Source organism: Rousettus aegyptiacus, unplaced genomic scaffold, assembly GCF_014176215.1.
Source record: "Rousettus aegyptiacus isolate mRouAeg1 unplaced genomic scaffold, mRouAeg1.p scaffold_m13_p_17, whole genome shotgun sequence".
In the NCBI taxonomy this organism is placed as follows: domain Eukaryota; kingdom Metazoa; phylum Chordata; class Mammalia; order Chiroptera; family Pteropodidae; genus Rousettus; species Rousettus aegyptiacus.
In genome coordinates, this window is record NW_023416292.1 from 23,106,503 (window position 1) to 23,125,255 (window position 18,753).

An 18,753-nucleotide genomic window follows, 5' to 3' on the forward strand; every position below is an offset into this window, starting at 1 on the left:
GTGACACAGCTCTGAATATACCGCAAAGCACGGAGCTACCCACTTGAAACGGGTGATTCGCGATGACATCTCAAGGAAGGAGCCTCTAAGGAAAGGCACCAGCCGAAAGCCCCTCACCCTGTGCAGGGTCAGAGCCTGGCCCTCGTGATGGGCCCTAGGGCCCCGGCCAGCGGCCCTGAGGCCACCGCCTACGAGAGCAGCAGACACGGGGCGGGGCGGCCTGGCATGGCCCGCAGGGCGTGGGGGGCTTTAATTATACATAACATTCTATATTGTGGTCACATTGCTGGTTATCAACTACGACTCTCCATTCCGGATCCACGCTGCCGTGACCAGCGTTCCACACTGGAGCTGGACCGCTCAGGGCGCCAGCCAGTGCGGTGCCGCGGGCCGCACGCAGCTGAGCGCCGGGCGTCCGGCTCGGGGGAGCGGACGGACGTGCGCTGCAGGTAAAACACGCTGGGTGACGACTTGGTACAGAACATGAAAGGCGTCTCGGTCATTTCGTATTGATTACATATTGAAATAACATTCCGGATATACTGGGCTAAATGAAATGTACTATTAAAATTCATGTAACTTGGTTCTTTTTCCTTTTTTAATGTGGCTACTAGTAATTTTTAAATTACACCTGTGACAAGCATCGTATTTCTACCGGCCTGAGCGCGCCAAAGGGCTGATGCCCAGCCAGCTGGTCAGGTCTTGTCAGCAGAGGGCGCTCAAAGGACACTGGGTGGCAGAGCGGGGGGGGGGGGGGGGGGGGGGGGGGGGGGGGGGCGGGGCTCTCCTGACCCCTGCCTTCTGCTCTTCCTTCTGCTGCCCAGCAGGCAACTTCCTGCCAAGGGAGGGAGGTGGCATGCACCCCACCCCCGGGGCCTGCTGCCACCAACACTCCCTTCCATGCCCGGCCCAGACACAGCCTCCCAGGAGGTCTGCGCCTCGACCCTGGGGACACTCGTTCCCTGGACGCGGCTCCTGGACCCTAAGGCCGCTTCTGTGTTCCCTAAAACCCTCCTCGCCCCTCCCAGAGGTCGGCCCTCATTTCCTAGTTAATTACTGCCTACGTCAATCTTCCGTGTTCCAATTACCGGTGTGGTTTCTGTCTCCTGAGGGACCCCCTGGATACAGTGAGAAATGAGGGAGAGTAAGTCTCCGAAGGGGAGTCCACGGGCTTTGACCCACGGCCCTGTGTCCCCCACTGCCCTGCTCGCCTCAGTACCATGGCCCCTGCTCCCTGCCGTCCGCTCCCCAGAACAGGGATGTCCGCCCGCCCCTCCCCACGCCCCCACGCCCTGAGCCGCACGCAGGGAGCACCAGGAACAGGGATGCGCGCCTCCCCCGGCCCCCCTTCCCGCACCCCGAGCGTGCTGCACGTGGGGAGCGCCTGCAGGGCCTACCCCACCAATGAGCTTATCGAGTGCCACGCCAGTCTCCATTCAACAAACATTCACTCAGCTCCCATCCTACGAGGGCAGCACCGGGCGGCGGGAGGCGCGGGGAGGGAAGGAAAGGTCATGCAAACAGGAGCCAACGTGCAACACACTGGCTTGGAAATCACTACCGTGTGACAAGGGGACGTGCGGTAACGGTGCCCATGGGACCCTAGGAGCCTGAGGCGGACGGGCGTGGGGGACTCCCCACGGTGCCCCGCCGGCAGAGGGGCCGAGGCCTGCTGGCACTCAGCACGCCGGCTCAGAGGGGCGACCTGGCGGAGTGGTGCGAGCTGGTGGGAGGGGCCGGCCAGCACGCTGGGCTCCAGGTCTCAGATCCACAGGAGGAGGGGGCTGTTTCCAAGGGGAAAACGACCTACGACCTTACTCATGCGGAACCGTGTTTTTCGGATGCTCACTCCTCTGCTTTGACCAGCCGGGAGCCCTGGCCTCCCTCTGAGACGGTCGCTCGGGACCTGTGGTCCCATCCTGGAAGCGCCATCGGCCTCGGCCTAACCACGCGGAGGAGTCCTGCCAATCCCCCGGCAACGAAGATGGGCAGACAGTCGCCCCAACTCCTCTCCCCTCCGCCTGACCTCTCCCCGTAAAGCCGAGCTCACGGGGCGGGCCCCCAGGACCCCGCCGCCTTCTGCTCGGCACACTCCTACGTTTTATTTCCGTCTGTGAAAGCGACCCTTCCCCCCAGAAGGGGTGTCCCTCTCAGCGTTGCGGCCACCTGCGTGACACGCAGTTTTCTTCTCGACCTTTTTCGTGGCTCCCAGGGTTCCAGTCCGAAGACCCTGTGCTCACAAAGCTCCACCGCCTGAAAAACCAAATAACGTCCCGCGTCTGCACTGGCCCTGGCCCTGGCCCTCTGCCTACCACGGTCCCTGGGGAAGGGGTGAGTTTGCGGACGTCAGAGGAGACGTGGCCCTCGAACAGCGCCTTGCCTCCCGCCGGCCACAAACATCCACAACCATCCGGGACGCGTCCGGCTTGGGGAGGGCGCCCCTGCGCTGGACAGGTCCCCAGTGCCCCCGCCTGTACACCAAGGACTGGGAAAGGCCTATGCGGTTTTCTCTGCCCCCAGAAACACTCTGAGGCCTTGAAGGGAAGGTGTGAGGGTGCAAAGTCTGCTAATGACTCTGGTGAACCTGCGAATCGTGAAGTGCCAGGGACACAAATCAAAGTCACTGTTTACACAGACTCCCCAAAAGTGAGCTGCAGATGCCTCCAGCCGAGTGACTCTGGTAGAGAGGAGACTGGCCGGGGGCCTGGCACGCTCCCTGGGCGCGGAACCCACGTCACGTGATCGTGTCCAGGGCTGAGGCGTTCGCTCGACCTTGTCCTGAGTTTCCTTGGGTTTTTTGCTGCAAATAGGCTGCAGTGCCGACAGGCATCTGAGCTGTGAGGCCAGGGATTTTAATAATTTCCTATGTGCCATCCACTAACCTGAGACTACTAAAACAGGTGAGCTTAATAGATGACTCATAAAGTATTTTATGTAAACAATTGTGAGCATGATTAGAAATTTTTCCCAGAAATCTGAGTCACAGGTCAACTGAACCCTGATCTTAACCTCAGCTTCTTATTAAAGTTGTTTCTGTGCTCTGACTCAGAAGCCCGCCCCTCCCAGGTCCTCCTCCCAGCACGCAGCTCGGCAGGCCTGACCCCAGGCCTGCCCGCCCTGCTCAGCAGCCGCCCCGCCCCCCCCTGTGTGGGGGAGGGACCTGCTCTGACCGTCCTCATCCTCAGTCGTCTCCCTGTCAACTGAGTTTCTCTGCTTTCTCGGTATGAGACCTAAAGGCTGGGGAGTGTGGGGTTGGGTTGGGAGGGGGCCCAGAAACTGGACTTCCAAGTCCAAAGCGGAAAATCCCATAACTGCACTCGAAGGGGCCGCTCTCACTTCGCTCCGCGTGCAAAGTGCAACGGGAGCGATCGCACCATCTCGGGCTCCGGCCGGTCTCAGGCCCCACACGCCTCGCAGCGCAACGAGGCGCTTCAGGGACACAGGGCGGGGGGCGGCACACACGGCGGACGGCCAAGGAGCCGCAGCGGCTGACGAAGCACGGCTCGAAAAATTAAAGATGGTTGGCAGAGAAGGGGGCCGCCAGCGTCCGAGAGGCGGGAGCATGAGCGAGACGCTGAGCGGAAGACGGGGCGCGGCAGGGACTCGAGCCCCGCGGCCGCTGCTCCCCCCCCCCCCGCCCCCATCCCTGCGGCGCTGAGCGCGGCAGGCGCCGAGTGTGGCCGTGCGCCCCCTCTCCCACGACGCCGCGCCGTGCACGCCTTGTCGCCGGCGAGGGCGGGCGGTCCACCGGCGTTTCCTGCGTAGAGGGGTGAACTAAGGAGCCACGGTCCAGGGCCTATCCCCGGAAGACACGAGAGAGGAGGCTCCGGCCACTACGGCAACGGCAACCGGAGAAGGCGGCTCCTACGTTGGGCATCTCGACGAAAGCCATTTCGGACACCTTTTGACGCTTCAAGTGGGTCTGTTCTTTTGGGTCCCGCAGGGCAAGGACACGCCTCCTACGTCTAGGGCCCCTCCGCAGTGCCCGGCGCCGGGCGGGGTTTCAGGCCTCAGCGGAGTCCGGGAAGCAGGCCTGCACGAAGAGGATGCGGAAAGACGGTACGGCGACTGCCACAGGCACGGCTTTAACCTGCGGGAGCAGCGAGCCGGCCGCCGACCAGGCTTCAGGCCCCGGGACAGAGGCGGCCTCTCCGAGCAGCACGGGGGGCATGCCCGCTCTGGGCGCCAGGCTCGGGGTTGACAGCAAATGCCCTGGCACAGGCCAGGACGGTTGGCACCGCACCTGCCCGGCTGGGACCGACTCCAGAGAGCCCGACCCAAGTCTGGGAGGCTCCTGATCCGTCCACAGGGGAATTTAAAACAATCCAGTCAGTCAGGTGTGACCGCAGGCTGGGCAACTGAATGTCATCCAAAATCAACAGTGAGGACAGGAGGGCGGTGGGTGCCTCACTCCCCAGGGCACGTGGTCCCCGCGGGGGCGAGAGGCCTCGCTCCGTGGATTCAGCAACTCCGCCTGCAGCGACCTGTCAGCAAAACGGCCACACAGGGTCCGTGGGGGAGGCTCCTCCCTTAATGCAAAAATTCCTGAGGGGCAGCTCCCAGCACAGCTCCCACCAGATAAGGGGGAGACAGGAGCCGGTTATCAGGGGGGCAAGGCTCTGGGTCCGGAGCCAGCGCCAGGTACTCAAGTATGCATGGAACGAGACGAGAGTGGTCAGGATCGGAAATCCACGTCCCCTCTGAGGGGCCACGCCACGGTTTTCCGGGGACTCCCGTCCCTTAGCTATGCCGAGGTTCCGCAAAGTTGGCAGCTCTGCCTGATCCCCCAGACACCCCACGCCCACGTTTCCTGGACACCGCTGCCTGCTGCAGGCACCCTGCTCAGGACGGTCGGAGACGGCTAGGCAGAGCGAGGGTCAGCGGCGGGTCACCGGAACTCAGCACTGCCGAGGGACAGACCTCCGAGGGGCAGTGTCCGGCCTCGGCCAGCGGCCGGCGCCGCGGCACACTGCTGAGCCTTGCGGCCCTGCCCGCTGTGCTGTGCAGCGCTCCTCGGGGACCTCGGAGTGGGTGCCTCAGAAACTGACAAAACCACCAAACCACAGAAGACCCCAGCCGCAGCAGCCCGAGAAAGAACAACAAAGCCGAGGCTACACACTTCCTGGTTTAAACCATATTGAAAAGTAGTAATCGAAAGTGCACGGGCCGGGCGGGAAGGGGCGCGTAGCCCTGGGAGCGGAAAGGACAGGCCGGGAATAAACCGGCACGGATGGTTAGCCGAGTCTCGACTCGGGAGCCAAGGGCGCACAATGGGGACTGGACAGACTCTTCAATAAGAGGTGTGAGGAAAACCGTAGAACATGCAAAAGAGTAAAACTGGACCCCGAAAATAGATTAAAGACTTAAATATAAGTCCTGGAACCATAAAAATCCTAGAAGAAAACATTAGGGGAAAAAATCCTTCACATTGGCCCCAGTGATGATTTTTTTTGGATAAGACATTGAAAGCTTAGGCAACAAAACCAAAAAATAAACAAATGGGACCACATCAAACTAAAACGCTTCTGAACAGCGAAGGAGCCAGCGACAGATGCAGAGGCAGCCTGTGAGCCGGGAGACGCGTTCGCAAGCCACGGGACGAGGGCCGACGTCGGAGGCACACGAGGGGCCCCGCGCCCGGCCGCGGGACGAAGCCCAGTCGCGCAGGGGGCAGAGGGCAAGGGCCTGGCCAGACGCGTCAGACGCACAGTCGGATGCGGACGGGCGCGCGGCGTCACTGCTCACCGGGACTGCAACCCCCAACCGCGTGCGGTGTTGCCTCGCCTGTTACCAAGGACGGACGTGCCGGCCAGGCTGCGGAAAGGGGACCCCTATGCACTGCTGGGGGGGATGTGAATCAGTGCGGCGATTCTGGAAAACTCTATGAAGGTTCTTCAAAAAACTAAAACCAGAACGACCCTGTGACCCGGCACCCCGCCCCCCCCAGGCGTCCACCCAAAGGAGAGAGGACCAGCACCGTGAGGACATGTGGGCCACGCTCGTCACAGCGCCATTCGCGGTGGACAGGACAGGGAATGGCCAAGCCTCTGCGGACCAGGGAGTGGACAAGAAGCGTGGTGCGTGCATGTGTGTGGTGTGTGCATGTGCGTGGTGTGTGCGACACACACGATGGAGTATCACCCGACTTTTAAAGAGGAGACCCTGCCACTTGCAACGACCCAGATGAGCCTGGAGTCCACTATGCTGAGTGAGTTTGCCAGACGCACGGCAAACGCCTGCAGGATCCCGCCTCGAAGGACGCGGTGAGGACGCAGCCCACAGGCCAGGAGAGGCCGAGCAGAAGCCCGCCCCGAGGGCAGCTGACTGGCCCGCCAGCCTCCAGGCGGTGCAGCCGGGGAGCACGAACTGCTCGCAGCCGGAGCGGGCCGGTCCCCACCTCACACGTCTGACCGACCACGGAAGTCAAAGCTCCGATCAGTCATGGAGCAGGAAAACAGTGGTCCTCACGCGTGGAAACGGCCTGGAGAGGCCGCGTGCATGTCCCTCCCGGGCCCGCTGAATAAAAGCCCCACCTCATTCCGAGCTCCAGGCCCACGTCGCCCCCTTCCCGCTCCTCCGGGGCCCCCAGTTCCACGTATGACACCCCCGAAAAGCCCTTCTGCCCCTGCTCGGCCTTCCGACGCGCAGGCAGATGAGCGGCTGCCTCGCGAGTGCTCTTCCCTGGAGCAGCCGGGGCGACGGCTCGGCCCCCGTGGTGGCCGGGGTCGGCGTTCCTTCCATGTCACCTCACGGGCCACCAGGGTGGACACCGCCACGTCTCCGCGTGTGGGTGTCTGTGCACACGTGCGCCGCACACACAGGCCTGCCGCAGCCCCTGCCCCAGACGCGCCCCAGCTCCTCCCAGATGGGGCGGCGCGGGGAGGGGCGGGGGGCCCCTGAGTGTTCCTCCCAAGTCGCAGATGGAAGGGCCGAAGCCGAGGACATGAAACAGGCTCCCTACGGTCCCACGTGGTGACAAGCCCCAGGGCCGGCTGGCTCCCGCCTCGGCCACTGTCCCCGAGGCCCAGCCGACTGCGCCGGCCGCCCTCCGGACCCCAGGACCGGCCTCCCACCTCGGCCGCTGTCCCCGAGGCCCAGCCGACTGTGCCGGCTGCCCTCCGGACCCCAGGACCGGCCTCCCGCCTCGGCCACTGTCCCCGAGGCCCAGCCGACCACGCCGGCCGCCCTCCGGACCCCAGGACAGAGGCCGCAATCTGCATCCCACTTGATATCCGTTTGCAGAGAGAAGTCACAGTCCTTAATTTCAAGTGGGCAAACCAAGCAATTAGGACCATCTACTGCGATTGTCCTGAAACCTAGAATTACGCGACTTAGCCACAAATTTCATGAATGTTAAAACCCGTCTATTCAACTGTACCCGGCACATAAGGAGCTGGGCCAGCTTTTAAGGCCAGGGGTTTATCGGTGCCCACTGCAAGAGCAGGTGAACTTGCCGGGATTCACGCACACGTGCACACACGCGCACACACGCGCGCACACGCACACACATGGAACCCAGAACCCAGGCAGACGCCGGGCTTGAAGCCCCGTTCTCATGGAGCGGGTCCTACCCAGGATGAACGAATGACAGTTACAGTGACCACTGTCACCACCGCTACTAGAGTTAACGGGCCAGGAAGTCATCTCCTTCAGAAGGATCTGAAGTCAGTGGCAAACACAGAGGTCGGTTACAGGGGCGATGCGCTGGCTCCCACTCCCTCTTGCCCCTACCTCTTGGCGGGTGGTGGGGGAAGGCAGGGTGTTTAGGCAGCTATCTGGGAGAAAGCAGCAAGAATTCCTGGAATTCCCTTATCTTCCTCCGCCAGCCCAAACACAGACCCTCAAGCAACTCAGTAAATCCAAAAGCACACACCGAGAGTCCAGGGGGCACCTGGGCGGCGGCCTGCAGCAGGCCGGGGTTGTGCAGGGGCCGCCCCCAGGCCCTGCATGGAGTGCGGTCTGCAGCGGCCTCCCACGGGAGGGCCGGAAACAGACAGCAGGGTAGGGGATGGGGCAGACAGGGCCTCACTCGGGGGACCCCTCCCGCCGCCTGCTGTCGGGGGAGCTGCACCAGCTCTGCAGGCGCGCAGAATGCTGGGAGGAAATCTCACGGGGGCCAAGAGTGGGGGCCGACTCCGCCAGGCCCTGTCGCACTGCGGGGCCCAGTGCAGGACCCCGTCATGGGCACTGCTGCTCGGAGCAGACGCCGTGCCAAGCCCTGCCTGCACCCTGTCTCCTCCCCCCCACCCCCCCGCTGCTCTCCTGGAGCCGGCCGGGCCCTGCAGTCCTCAGGCGGGTTCAGGGAGGACAGAGCCGGGGCTGGTGCCCGCCCAGGCAGGAGAGGGTGGCCGACAAGCTGCGGAGCAAGCGCCGGCCGCAGGGGCTGAGGGCTGCGTGGGAAGAGGCGCGAGGTGCGAGGCGCCGTGTGGACCTGGCCAAGGGCGGGAGTCACGGGACTTCTGTCACACTGACCACAGAAGCAAAGCTCCACAAACCTCGCTAGGTTCCCATTTACCTAATGAGAGCCAGGTCAGGAAACACGGAGAAACGTAGAGACAGAGAAGCTGCTGTTTGCCTGGGGCGGGGGCACCAGGAGGCGAGGGCCGAGAACAGCGGTTTCCTTTGAGGGGGCAACAAAAATGTTCTCGAATCGATCGCAATGATGGCTGCACGACGCTGTGAATGCACCGGAAACCAGAACTGTGTACTCTAACGTGGGCGAATCACATGGTATGTGCGTCACGTCTCAATAAAGCTATTACCAAGAAAAGTGTTGGCAAATCGTGCTTGTTATAATGCCACTTAACACGTGAGACATAGAACCAGACAGAAACTACTTATGCATACAGGTCTTACGCAAATTTATAAACGAAACACAAATCATACAACCAATAAGTTCGAAGTAAAGGAGTTCGCGTCAGAGAAGTCGGTCGTGTCCCTGACGAGACGCCGCCCCCACGGCGGAGCAGGCAGAGCCACGCTCAGAACTCCCACGCCGGGCGGCACCGGCGGCGACAGGTCAGGGAGGGGCGGGAGCCGGTCCGGCCCACACCAGCACGTGCGCGTCGAGCGGCCGCCCGGGGGCCTCCCCGGCCCGTGCAGAGCGGCAGCCAGGACCGAGCGGCAGCCAGGACCGCGGCTGGCCCCCGAGGGGCGTGGCAGCGCACGCCCGTGGCTCACAGGAGGACGTGGTGATCCTCGCGGTACCTGCCACCCCCCAGGGACCAGGCCCTGCCCTGGCCGGGCTGGGAGGCCTGCGTGCCGTGAGCCCACACGGGTGGCCCAAACGCCACTGCGCCCTGCGCAGCCTCAGCCTCGCCCCGTCCAACACAAAAGGACAAAGTCAGGAACAGCCCTTTACACAGAAGCCCATGGCCTACTTCCTGACAACTGTGATTACAGCCAAAACAGCTTCTGAAGGGGCGAGAAGAGAGGAAACTAGCCCGGACCGAGCAGAGAACCGGGGGGTCGGAGCGGAGCACACGCCCAGATCCTCGCCGTTAGAACCGCCCGGTCTGAACAAGCGTCTGGCCGGCAGACCGAACGGCCTGCTGCCCGAGGCCTCGCTCCCTCCAGTTTCATGAGCTGCTCACTAAGCACGGGAAGCAGGTCACATGGCCACGAGGCTGACGGGGGATGGGACAGCCGGAGGTTCCTCTAGAGAGGGAGCCCCAACCAGGCGACACCCATGATGGCCCATCCAGCCACCCCCAATCCCTCCAAAAAGTCATCGCAATCCATCCGCCCACCGCAAAGCTACCTTCGCAATGCGCAAATCTAAGGACGTTCCTACCCAAGGGCAAATTCCTTTGCTGTGAAGGGCGATGTCCTCCCTGCTCATTCTGCTCCTGTGGCGACCCTCATCCCCCCCGAACCCGCCCACACCCGGCAGAGGGATGCCGAGGAAACCCTGCTGCTGGAATCCACGCTTGTACTTCAAATTCAAGTAAATCTTACCTTCCACACCACAATAAATGGCCTTACTGTTTTTAATGTTTTGAGCCAATTAATACCTGATTAGCAAACCTTGTTCCTGGTCTTTGAATAAGGAGAGACGTCAACACCCTCCCTCACTTTGGGGCTGCATCTCAGTCTGAGGAGCAGGTCAGCAGACGGGGGGGGGGGGAGTAACCCCTCCAGCCATCACCCCCCTCTGAACTTAGCCTCCAGTCAAGGTCAACCCCCAGCTGGGGATGGCCTCCCTGCAGCGTGGGGCGGGCCCTGGTTTGCCAGGTGCGGCCGTCGTGCAGCCATCGGGGCCGAGAGCTGGTGCGGCCCCGCGGCCCCGCAGCACTCACCCGGATCCGGCGCATGGCGGCCACGATCTCCACTCTGCTGTTCGGCCTCGGCACGTCCAGGCTCCCAACGTACTGCGGGGAGAAGTAGACGCTGGGTAAGAAGCGGCCTGGCGAGTGCCCCCGAGCGGAAGGGCCACCGAGGGCACCCGGGGCATCCCCCCATCGCACAGATGAAGAAAGCAGGAGCCACAGGTGCCTTGCTGGGGACTACTACCAGCTTTGTAAAAAGCAACTAAACAGGAGATCACTGCGTGGGGTCTGGATCTGAAAGGCTCGGTGCGAGGCTCCCCCAGCCACACGAGGCAAGACCCCCTGCCTTTCTCCGTCAAGCTCCTCGCCTGTACAGTGGGGGGTCTCACAGATCAGCCGCGAGGAGGAGGAGTCCCTCACGCAAACATGCCTTCCTTGTGATCAAGCACTCCAAGAGCAGAGAGCAAAGGGAACACACGTTTCCTAAGTCATCGGCGGGTCACGGGGCTGGCCCGAGACGCCGGAGAGCTCACACACTTCAATACGTTCTGAGCGGACAGAAGTGGACTAATTACACGTTAGTAAAAACTTAACCTGATCACACTTTTATTTTTAAAGCCGGATGACACGCAGGGCCGTGTTTGATCTGACCGCTGCCTCGCGGGACGCTGGGCGCACAACGCGGGCGCACGCAGCGCGCGGGCCGCCAGCCTTCCGGTCGTGCTGCCCTGCAGCCCGTTCGCTCTGTTTTGCTCTAAATGCAGCGTGGCCCCTTCGCGGCCACGCCTGCAGGCCGCCCGTGCCACTGGACGGCTCCCGCACAGACGGGCCCTCGCCCCCCGTCACTGCTACAAACCCCCTCGGCTACGCGCCCGTCAGCTCCGCCACGTGGCTCTCGGGGCTGGATTCCTGCAGGTGGGAGTGCCGGTCACAAGCTCGATCATCTCGATATGGGTCCTCGGCAGATCAGACAAGAAAGGCAGAGGCCGGCGTGCACCAAGCTCATGCTGCGTGCCCTCACGCACACCGCCCTGGGCCGCGGCGGCCACTGGGTCTCCGCTCCTTGTCACACACGGGTCATGTGACATGGCCCAGAGGCTTCTCCGGGACCTCGCGGCAGAGCACCTGCAGAGCACCCAGCAGGGAGGCGAACAGAAGCCGGGAAGGGCCCGGGCACCGCTGCCTGCGCCTGGGGACCAGCAGCTCCTTCCTGAAGCAGGAGCTGAGGCCAGCCCCAGCGAGCAGGGCTTCAAAGGCTAAGCACTGCGCCAGCCGCCCCCCGCCTCCGCCCCCCGCCTCCGCCCCAGTCTGTGCGGCTCACGGCCCGGCAGGTCCCAGCAGCTGGGGGAGCCACGTCGGCCCAGCCAGGGCCCCACGGGCGGTGGGCGCAGCTCACGTGCCGACAAAGCGCCTGGGGGCTGCTCGGGTAAACGAGGCCCCAAGAGCTAAGGGTGCGGCCTGATGTCACTGTACCCCGAGTTTCTCTCGAGCTCTGCCCAGCGCAGTGTGTCAACACGTTGGTGACCTGCTCAGCAGGAATGACACAAGGCCCAGTTTCAGGACTGGCCAACGTCAGAGGCCCTCAGGCCAGCTGGGGCGTCCCCTCCCCCTGTGCGCTGCACGCTGCCTCCCAGAACCCGGAGCGGGGGGCCGGCGGGGGCGGAACTGACCGCGCAATGGGCCTCAGGCTCACAGTTCCTCAGCCATCACATGAGTGTGTGGGTGTGTGTGAGTGCACATGTGTGTGCACGTGTGTGCATTGTGAGTGTGCATCAGTGTGAGTGTGTGGGTGTGTGTGAGTGCACGTGTGTGTGCGTGTGTGTGAACAGTTAACTGCTGACTGCGTGCTCACCCCACCCCATTGCCACCTCCACGACGAACCTCGGCCCGTCTCAAGGCTCCGTCCTGAGGCCGGCAAAGCGTAGCGCGGTCTGAGACCAGACCCGCAGCCACGCTCCCCCGCTGGCCACGCTGGCCCAGCGGCACCTAGGGCAGCGCCCCCTCCTCAGAGAGACTACAGAGCTGGCTCCCAGGCCTGAACCTCGGCCACCTGTCCAGCCGACAGCCTTCGAAGACTCCACCTGTCGCTCCTCCAGGGACCAGGCAGAACCCTGCCCTCAGTCAAAGGCCAATGCCCAGGGGCAGGGGGCCATGCGGCAATGGCCTGCCCTCTCTGCCCCTTTGCAGGCACGGGGTGCAGGGGCTCGGTGCCTGGGAACCGCGTGAACATCTCGGAAGACGAAGCTCCCGCTCCCCATCCGCCCCCAGGCCACGCTCCTCCCCGCCCTCTCTTGTGGATTCACAGCCTATCTGCCCGTTCAAGCCTGAAGCCTGGAGTCACCCTGGAAGAGCTGCCCCCTCGTCCATCACGGCCACTTAGTGACCGAGACCTGTCAACTCTCTGTCCTCCACCTCTCCACCCGCACTGCCACTGCCCATCCCAGAGCCTTCCCCTCCCGCGTCCGCCGGCCCCCACGGCCCCGCCACACCGGGAGCTGGACGGCCTCTCACGTGCACATGCGCCTGGGCCCCTCGTGTAGGAGCCTCGTGCTCGCCCGCAGCGCTCTGGCGGCGATGACCGAAGCCCTCCGCGTGGCCCGCTCGGCCCGCAGGTCCAGCTGCGGCTTGCGGCCCGGCCTCCCCATCGGGCAGAAGGTCGTCGAGCACACAGCGCACACCCAAGGCCTCCTGCGCCGCTCCACCCTGTGCACAGGAGGCCCCGCCACCCTCCGCCGGTCCTCCTCCCTGTGATCCACAGCTCCCTTCCCCACCCCCACCTCCTGCTGCGGCCCCACAGCCCTGGGAGCTGAGACGCTCACACACGGCCCCCCGCCCTTCCCTCGTCGTGTGCGCTCGGTACACACGGGGCCTCTTCATCCCTAGGTGACCATGCCTCGCACGGGTCCCGGCACACGGAGACACGCAAAACACACGTGACTGCCCAGGACCGTCCGAGCCTGAACGCGTGTTCCCCCATGTGCTCCTGGGAGAGTCCCCGCAAAGAGGAGGGGCTGGCAGCCGCCTCAGCGCTGGATTCCGCCCGGGCTCCAGCACCAGTCGGCTGCCCGCCCTGTGCCATCCCGAGAGACTCCCCAAGCCTGACGGTTCCCCAGGTACCTGACTGGGCCTCAGCCGGACGCCTGCAGTCATCCTGGTGACCGCAGATGGCAGCGGAGAGACCGCTCTGCCGAGGGACTTCCCAGCGCCCCCCACTCCATGAGGAGGACCCTGCTGGGTCTCCGGGCCACCTCGCAGGAGTCCCTGCCGGGAGCCTCTGGCCTGAAACCTACGCGCAGCTCCAGGGGGACAGGGAGAGGCGTCTGACTGCTGGCGCCCGCTTCTCTGCCGTCGGCGCCCAGCAGGAAAACGCCAGAAGGAAGATGCAGCTGTGCTGGGTGACCGCGACACGACGTGATCCTGTCAGTTTTATCTGTGGCTTCGTCTCCCAGGTGAGCAGGAGTTCACGGCCAGGAAGGCTCGCCAACAGACTCGGGCACTTCTGTAGTTTCCGGACAACCTTGGCCTCCGCGCCAGACCAGCCCCTCGGAGATGGGGATGACCTGTTTTCTGGAGATGACATTCTGAAGACAATGCCAGACTGAACTGCAGGGTCTCCTGGTGGCAGCAAGACACACAGCTCGACCCGGTCACCAGTGCCTCCCACCCCAACCTCCTCAGGGAACTTTCTTACGAGGTTTCTGCGAGTGTGTCCAGACACCTGGAAAAACCCTCATGTATGAATCAGAAATAAACGCATCACACGATTCTGCCTCTGATAACGGAGAAACTGTATCATCAAACAAGGCCTCCGTCAACAGCTACGATGACTGGACAAGACACAAAGAAGCAACTTTGCAGAGACTATACACATTAATACATACAACACATTCGTTACAATGGAACCGATATTGACACGTAGTTAATATTGGTTCCATCGTAACAAACGTACCACACTGAAGCAGAAGCAGTGACAGGGGAACTGAGAGGGGCCGGCACGGGATCTCCGTCCTTGCCACCCGATTCCTCCTTGACCCAAAAGCTGCTCTAAAACATCAAGTCTATTAACTGAAAAATAAAAACTCTGAAGGCACTGGAGAAAGACCAAGCGGGCGGAGACCAGAGGCGGTCAGCCCAGAAAGAACGGGCTGCGCCCCGTCAGGCGGCATTCATGCCGTTTTCGCCCAGACAGCACCCCGAAATCAGTGCCCCAAAAGCACAGCGCCTCAAAAGCGCAGCACCCTGAGAGCACAGCCCAGGCAGGCTGGACCGCAAGGTGAACAGCTCAGTGGACGGCCTGAGGCACACACTGGGGACCGGGCAACGGGGGACACGAAGCTCAGGCAGAATCCTAACGGTGGGGTGCCACGGAGGTCCCGCCTAGCACAGGTCCTCCCGTGACCCAGGACTGCGTGGAGGCTCCATGGAGCCTGCAGGAAGGGGCGTCTCTGCAGAGGCCCCGTTGAGATTTAAGAGCGGCCATGGTGACAGTCCTCAGGACAGAAGACCCTCGTGTCATGGGGCTGGCAACCCGCCCGTGGTGCAGGCCAGGCCACCAAAGCCATGGGGCCCGTTCTCCTGGGCGGAAGGACAGTGTCGGGGTCCCTGGATCTCTGTGCTCCCAGTTCTTGGCCTTTCTCTGAAAAGTGCCCAGTCCCCAGCCTCGGCTCACAGCACACTCCACACGAGACGCGGGGGAGCCCCTCCTGGGCTCCCCTTGTTCCGGGCTCCCCCTATTCCTGGCTCCCCGTCCAGACGCCCCTCCCCCGCCGGCATGCTCGTCACCACTCTCCCGGCCTGGTTTCTATTCGGTCGCCCTGCCTACTTGTCACATCCCTCGGTCCCGAGCCACACTGGGTCCTCTCTCCAAAAACACACATAAGCGGAAAGAAGCCTGACACCCTGCTTGGACCCAGAAAGGCCCAGCCGCGATGGCCCAGCCCGCTGTCCCAACACCTGCTGAAAGCTGAGGTCACAGGAGCAGGGGACTTCCAGTCCAAAAGGAACCCTAAGGGTCATGTCCAAGGCTACGAGACGAAGGGTGAAGGTCGCATGAATGCGCCGAGCACAGAGAGGCTTCTTGCCAGGGCCCCCTCAGCGCCCGCCCGCGACCACCCGAAGTGCTCGCTCACGTCGCCCTGCGGGTCCCACCCCCAGCGCTCGCCGCCCACGCGCCACCGCGGCCCGTCCCTGCAGGATGCGGGCCCCTCGCAGGCGGGGGCCTCGCCCCGTCCGTCCGGGGACTCTCAGCCCTCAGAACAGGGCCTGGCGGAGTGCCGATGAAGCGAGGGGCAGCCGCAGGGGCTGAGTGACCTGCACGAGGACAGGTCGGGGCCGAGAGGCCAGCGTGTGAGTCCCTGCAGAGGCCGCTCCTGGTGCCCAGCGGAGTGTCCCTCTGCGTGCCCGGGGCGGAAGTTCTCGCCTCGTTAGCAGCGAACAAAGCAGCGCCAACCGCGGCGGCGGCAGCTGCTCCAGATTCCAACGCACGCTCAGCCGGTGACCTGCTGGATGGAGCAGGGCCGCCCCATCTGCCCCCCGCACCGAGGCCCGCTGTGGCCCCCAGGTGCTGAGGTGTGCGGGAGGGCCAGTGGGGACTCAGAAGGACCCAGGTGGACATTCAGCGGTCCTCACCCCAAATGCAACACGACAGAAGCCCCAGTGCGGGCTCCCCTGTCCCCACCCTTCTCCCTACACAACCCCCAGCAAAGCTTCCACACGCTCGGAATGCAGCTGCCCCCGCCTCTGCTTACTCGTAGTCGATGAGGAATGAGGCGCCTGTATCTCTTCCTCTCCCAGCCCCTCCAGAAGAGAAGCACTGTTTGAGGCCAGCTGACGTGACCGTCACTGCTGAGCAGGGGCTCGGCGAGATCACAGGGCATCTTTCCTGCTTCTCGGCTCTAGGGCGCTGGGCGCAAAGCGATCGTGCTGACACCATGCGACTCGAAAGGGATGGAGGGAAGGCCCAACCGCCCATCGTGCCAGCGGGCAGGCTGCCTCGCGGGGTCTGCGAGTCTCCATCAGCAAACCCTCAGGTGAGCTGGCCTGACAATTGTTCTTACTGTGACGACATGAGAAACAGCAAAGAGAGAGAGAAGCAGAAAGACAGAGAGACTACTAGCAGCTCCTGGAGGCCAGCCCGGCCCCGCGGCTACGACCTCCAGCTTGCGTCGCAGGGGCGGGTACGGGCAGAGGGCAGGGCCGCGTCCTGGGCACGGAGCACCTCCTGCCTCGCCCACCGGGTGCTGAGGTCGCTGGTGGGTTACTTCCCCTGTGGGAAAACAAAGGACAAGGGGCAAGTCCAAGGCACACCGAGGAGAGCTGCACAGACGCCAGTATGCCCGTGAAGAGATGCTCGCCCCCTAGCCGTCGGGGAAACGCAAGTCCGAAGCACAGCGAGACCCTTCGCACCCAGCAGGATGGTGGGAACAAAAAGGCACCCACGGGAGCCGCCAAGGACACAGAGAAACCGGGCCTTCGCACGCTGCTGTGGGAAACGGCACGGCCACTCCTTGAGCCGGGATGCGCTGCTGAAGGAAGCCCGTCGCAGGAGGCTACGCACCACGTGACCCCGTTTATCGGAGGGGTTCTGAAGAGGCGAGTCCACGGAGACAGGCAGTGGACTGGAGCTTTCCGGGGGCTAGGAGAGTGACCGCGCAGTGACCGCTCAGGCACGGGCTCTCCCCTGGGCATGATGGGAACGTTCTGCGATTAGCCGGTGGCCACAGCACAGCCATGGCTAGGACCACGGAGCTGTCACGCTGAGGGGTGCATCCCACGCCCCGTGCGCGACCCCTCAATACGCCTGCCGTTGCTCACTGGGCGAGCTGCCCCCTTCGCATCTGTCGTGGACAAGGAGGCAGAAGGGCCACCAAACTCGGCGCGGGCGAGCCTCCGACGTGCGCTCCTCGAGGCAAGGCGCTGCCTCCTGCCCTGCGGGCTGCCATCCAGACGCTTCGGCTCACGAGACAAAAAAATCCCTGGGGAAAATGAGCTGTAACTACTGAATTTTAATTCTAGTTCTAGAAAATGCATTTCCCTCCCCCGAAGACTATGAATTTTTTCTATGTTGTAAAAGCACAGCAACCCCATCTCATGCTCCCGCTTCCCACTGCAGCAGAAGGAAAGATGCTTTCAAAATAGACAGCTTCTGCGTCCTGCAGAACCTTCCAGAACACGGTGCAAACACCACACCATTTCTGGGACTTCCCAGATGACCAAGCTCGCTGGGGTGACCCCGAAACAGGAAGAGCACCAATCTTCCAGGAAGGACTATATTTTTAAAGATGCACCAAGAAAAAAACTTAGGCATTACAGGTTTTCAACTTAAAGAGCTCAGCATCCAAAGATGACGACAGAGAAGAGAGTGTGTCATGGGACGGGAACGAGGAGATGGAGCTCAGGGCCGGGAGGGAGAACGCAGAGCGTGCGGCCCCCCACTCACCCCGACATCGTGACCCCTCCTGAGACTGCCCACCGGTGCGATCACCGCCTGAGACACCGCTCAGACCCTGCCCCCCCTCGCCCTGGCGCCCTCGGCCTTCTCTCCTGTGCCGTGGCGGGCTTGCCGTCCGAGCTCCCAGGGCGTCATGGAGAGAGCCTCGCTGTCCTCGGGAGAGCGTCTCAGTGCCACCAGCTCCACCGAGGTCGCTGCCGAGGCCACCGCGCGTGCCCTGGCAGGCTCGGGCACAGGGGAGGCGGTTAAAAGAGGAGACGCTGCAGAGAAACCAAGGAAACGCACGGAGAGGGGGAGACAGCCAGAGACGGCAAAGGGCGCCGGCAAGGCCGGGCCGCCGAGGCAGACGCCGCGGGGCCGCCCGGGCCGCGCCGAGCACGTGCCGCCCCGGCTCGGCCTCCGGTGCGCTGGTCCGGAGTCCACGGGCAGCGAGACCACAGGCCCGGGCGGCGACGGGCCTCCCCCGGGGTCTCCTTCCAGGGCCCTGCCCCCAGCCCTGCGCGCACCGCAGGGCCAAGCCGCCCTGCGGCCGCAGCCCCGCTGTCCCGCGCTCCAGGCCCCCAGCGCCCGCCACCCCGCCACAGGCGACTAAGGAGACAAACTAGCCCACGTGGGGACAACGGCGGCAGCAAGTGTCCTAATTCGCGAGCCCGGCCCGAGGACACACTTGAACACTAACAGCACCTCGTGGGAACTGGTCCGCAGGGGCCGGGCAGCGGCCATCGGAGTCCCCAGCACTGAGCATCACGTCAGGTGGGCAGTGCGTGGAGACGGAGATGCTTCGAACCCGAGCCTTCGAATCGCAGCGCGGGAGCTGCCCCCGCTCTGCCCACGGGCCCTGCACAGGGGCCGCGGGGCCCAGGGCCAAACCGCTGAGGGCGGGAGCGGGGCACGGGGGACCCAGCCCGGGGCCTGGGCTGCCGTCGGAGCCTCACTCCTAGTTCTGCGACGTGGGCGCCTGCCGCCCCGGCGGGCGCCCCGCGCGGGGGGAGGGGCGCCGTCAGGGGGCAGGGGCCGCACCCAGCGGGGGCCCCG

General features: G+C 63.7%; 1 protein-coding gene across 1 annotated transcript in view; it reads right to left on the reverse strand.

Annotated features, from left to right (window-relative positions):
- The window catches only part of LOC107502473 (nitric oxide synthase 1 adaptor protein), a 70,525-nt gene that overhangs the window by 27,610 nt on the left and 24,162 nt on the right, over positions 1-18,753 (reverse strand). The window contains exon 2 of the mRNA XM_016129705.2: positions 10,299-10,370. Coding sequence (XP_015985191.2) covers positions 10,299-10,370 — 72 coding nt within the window. The remainder of the gene's footprint in view (positions 1-10,298; positions 10,371-18,753) is intronic.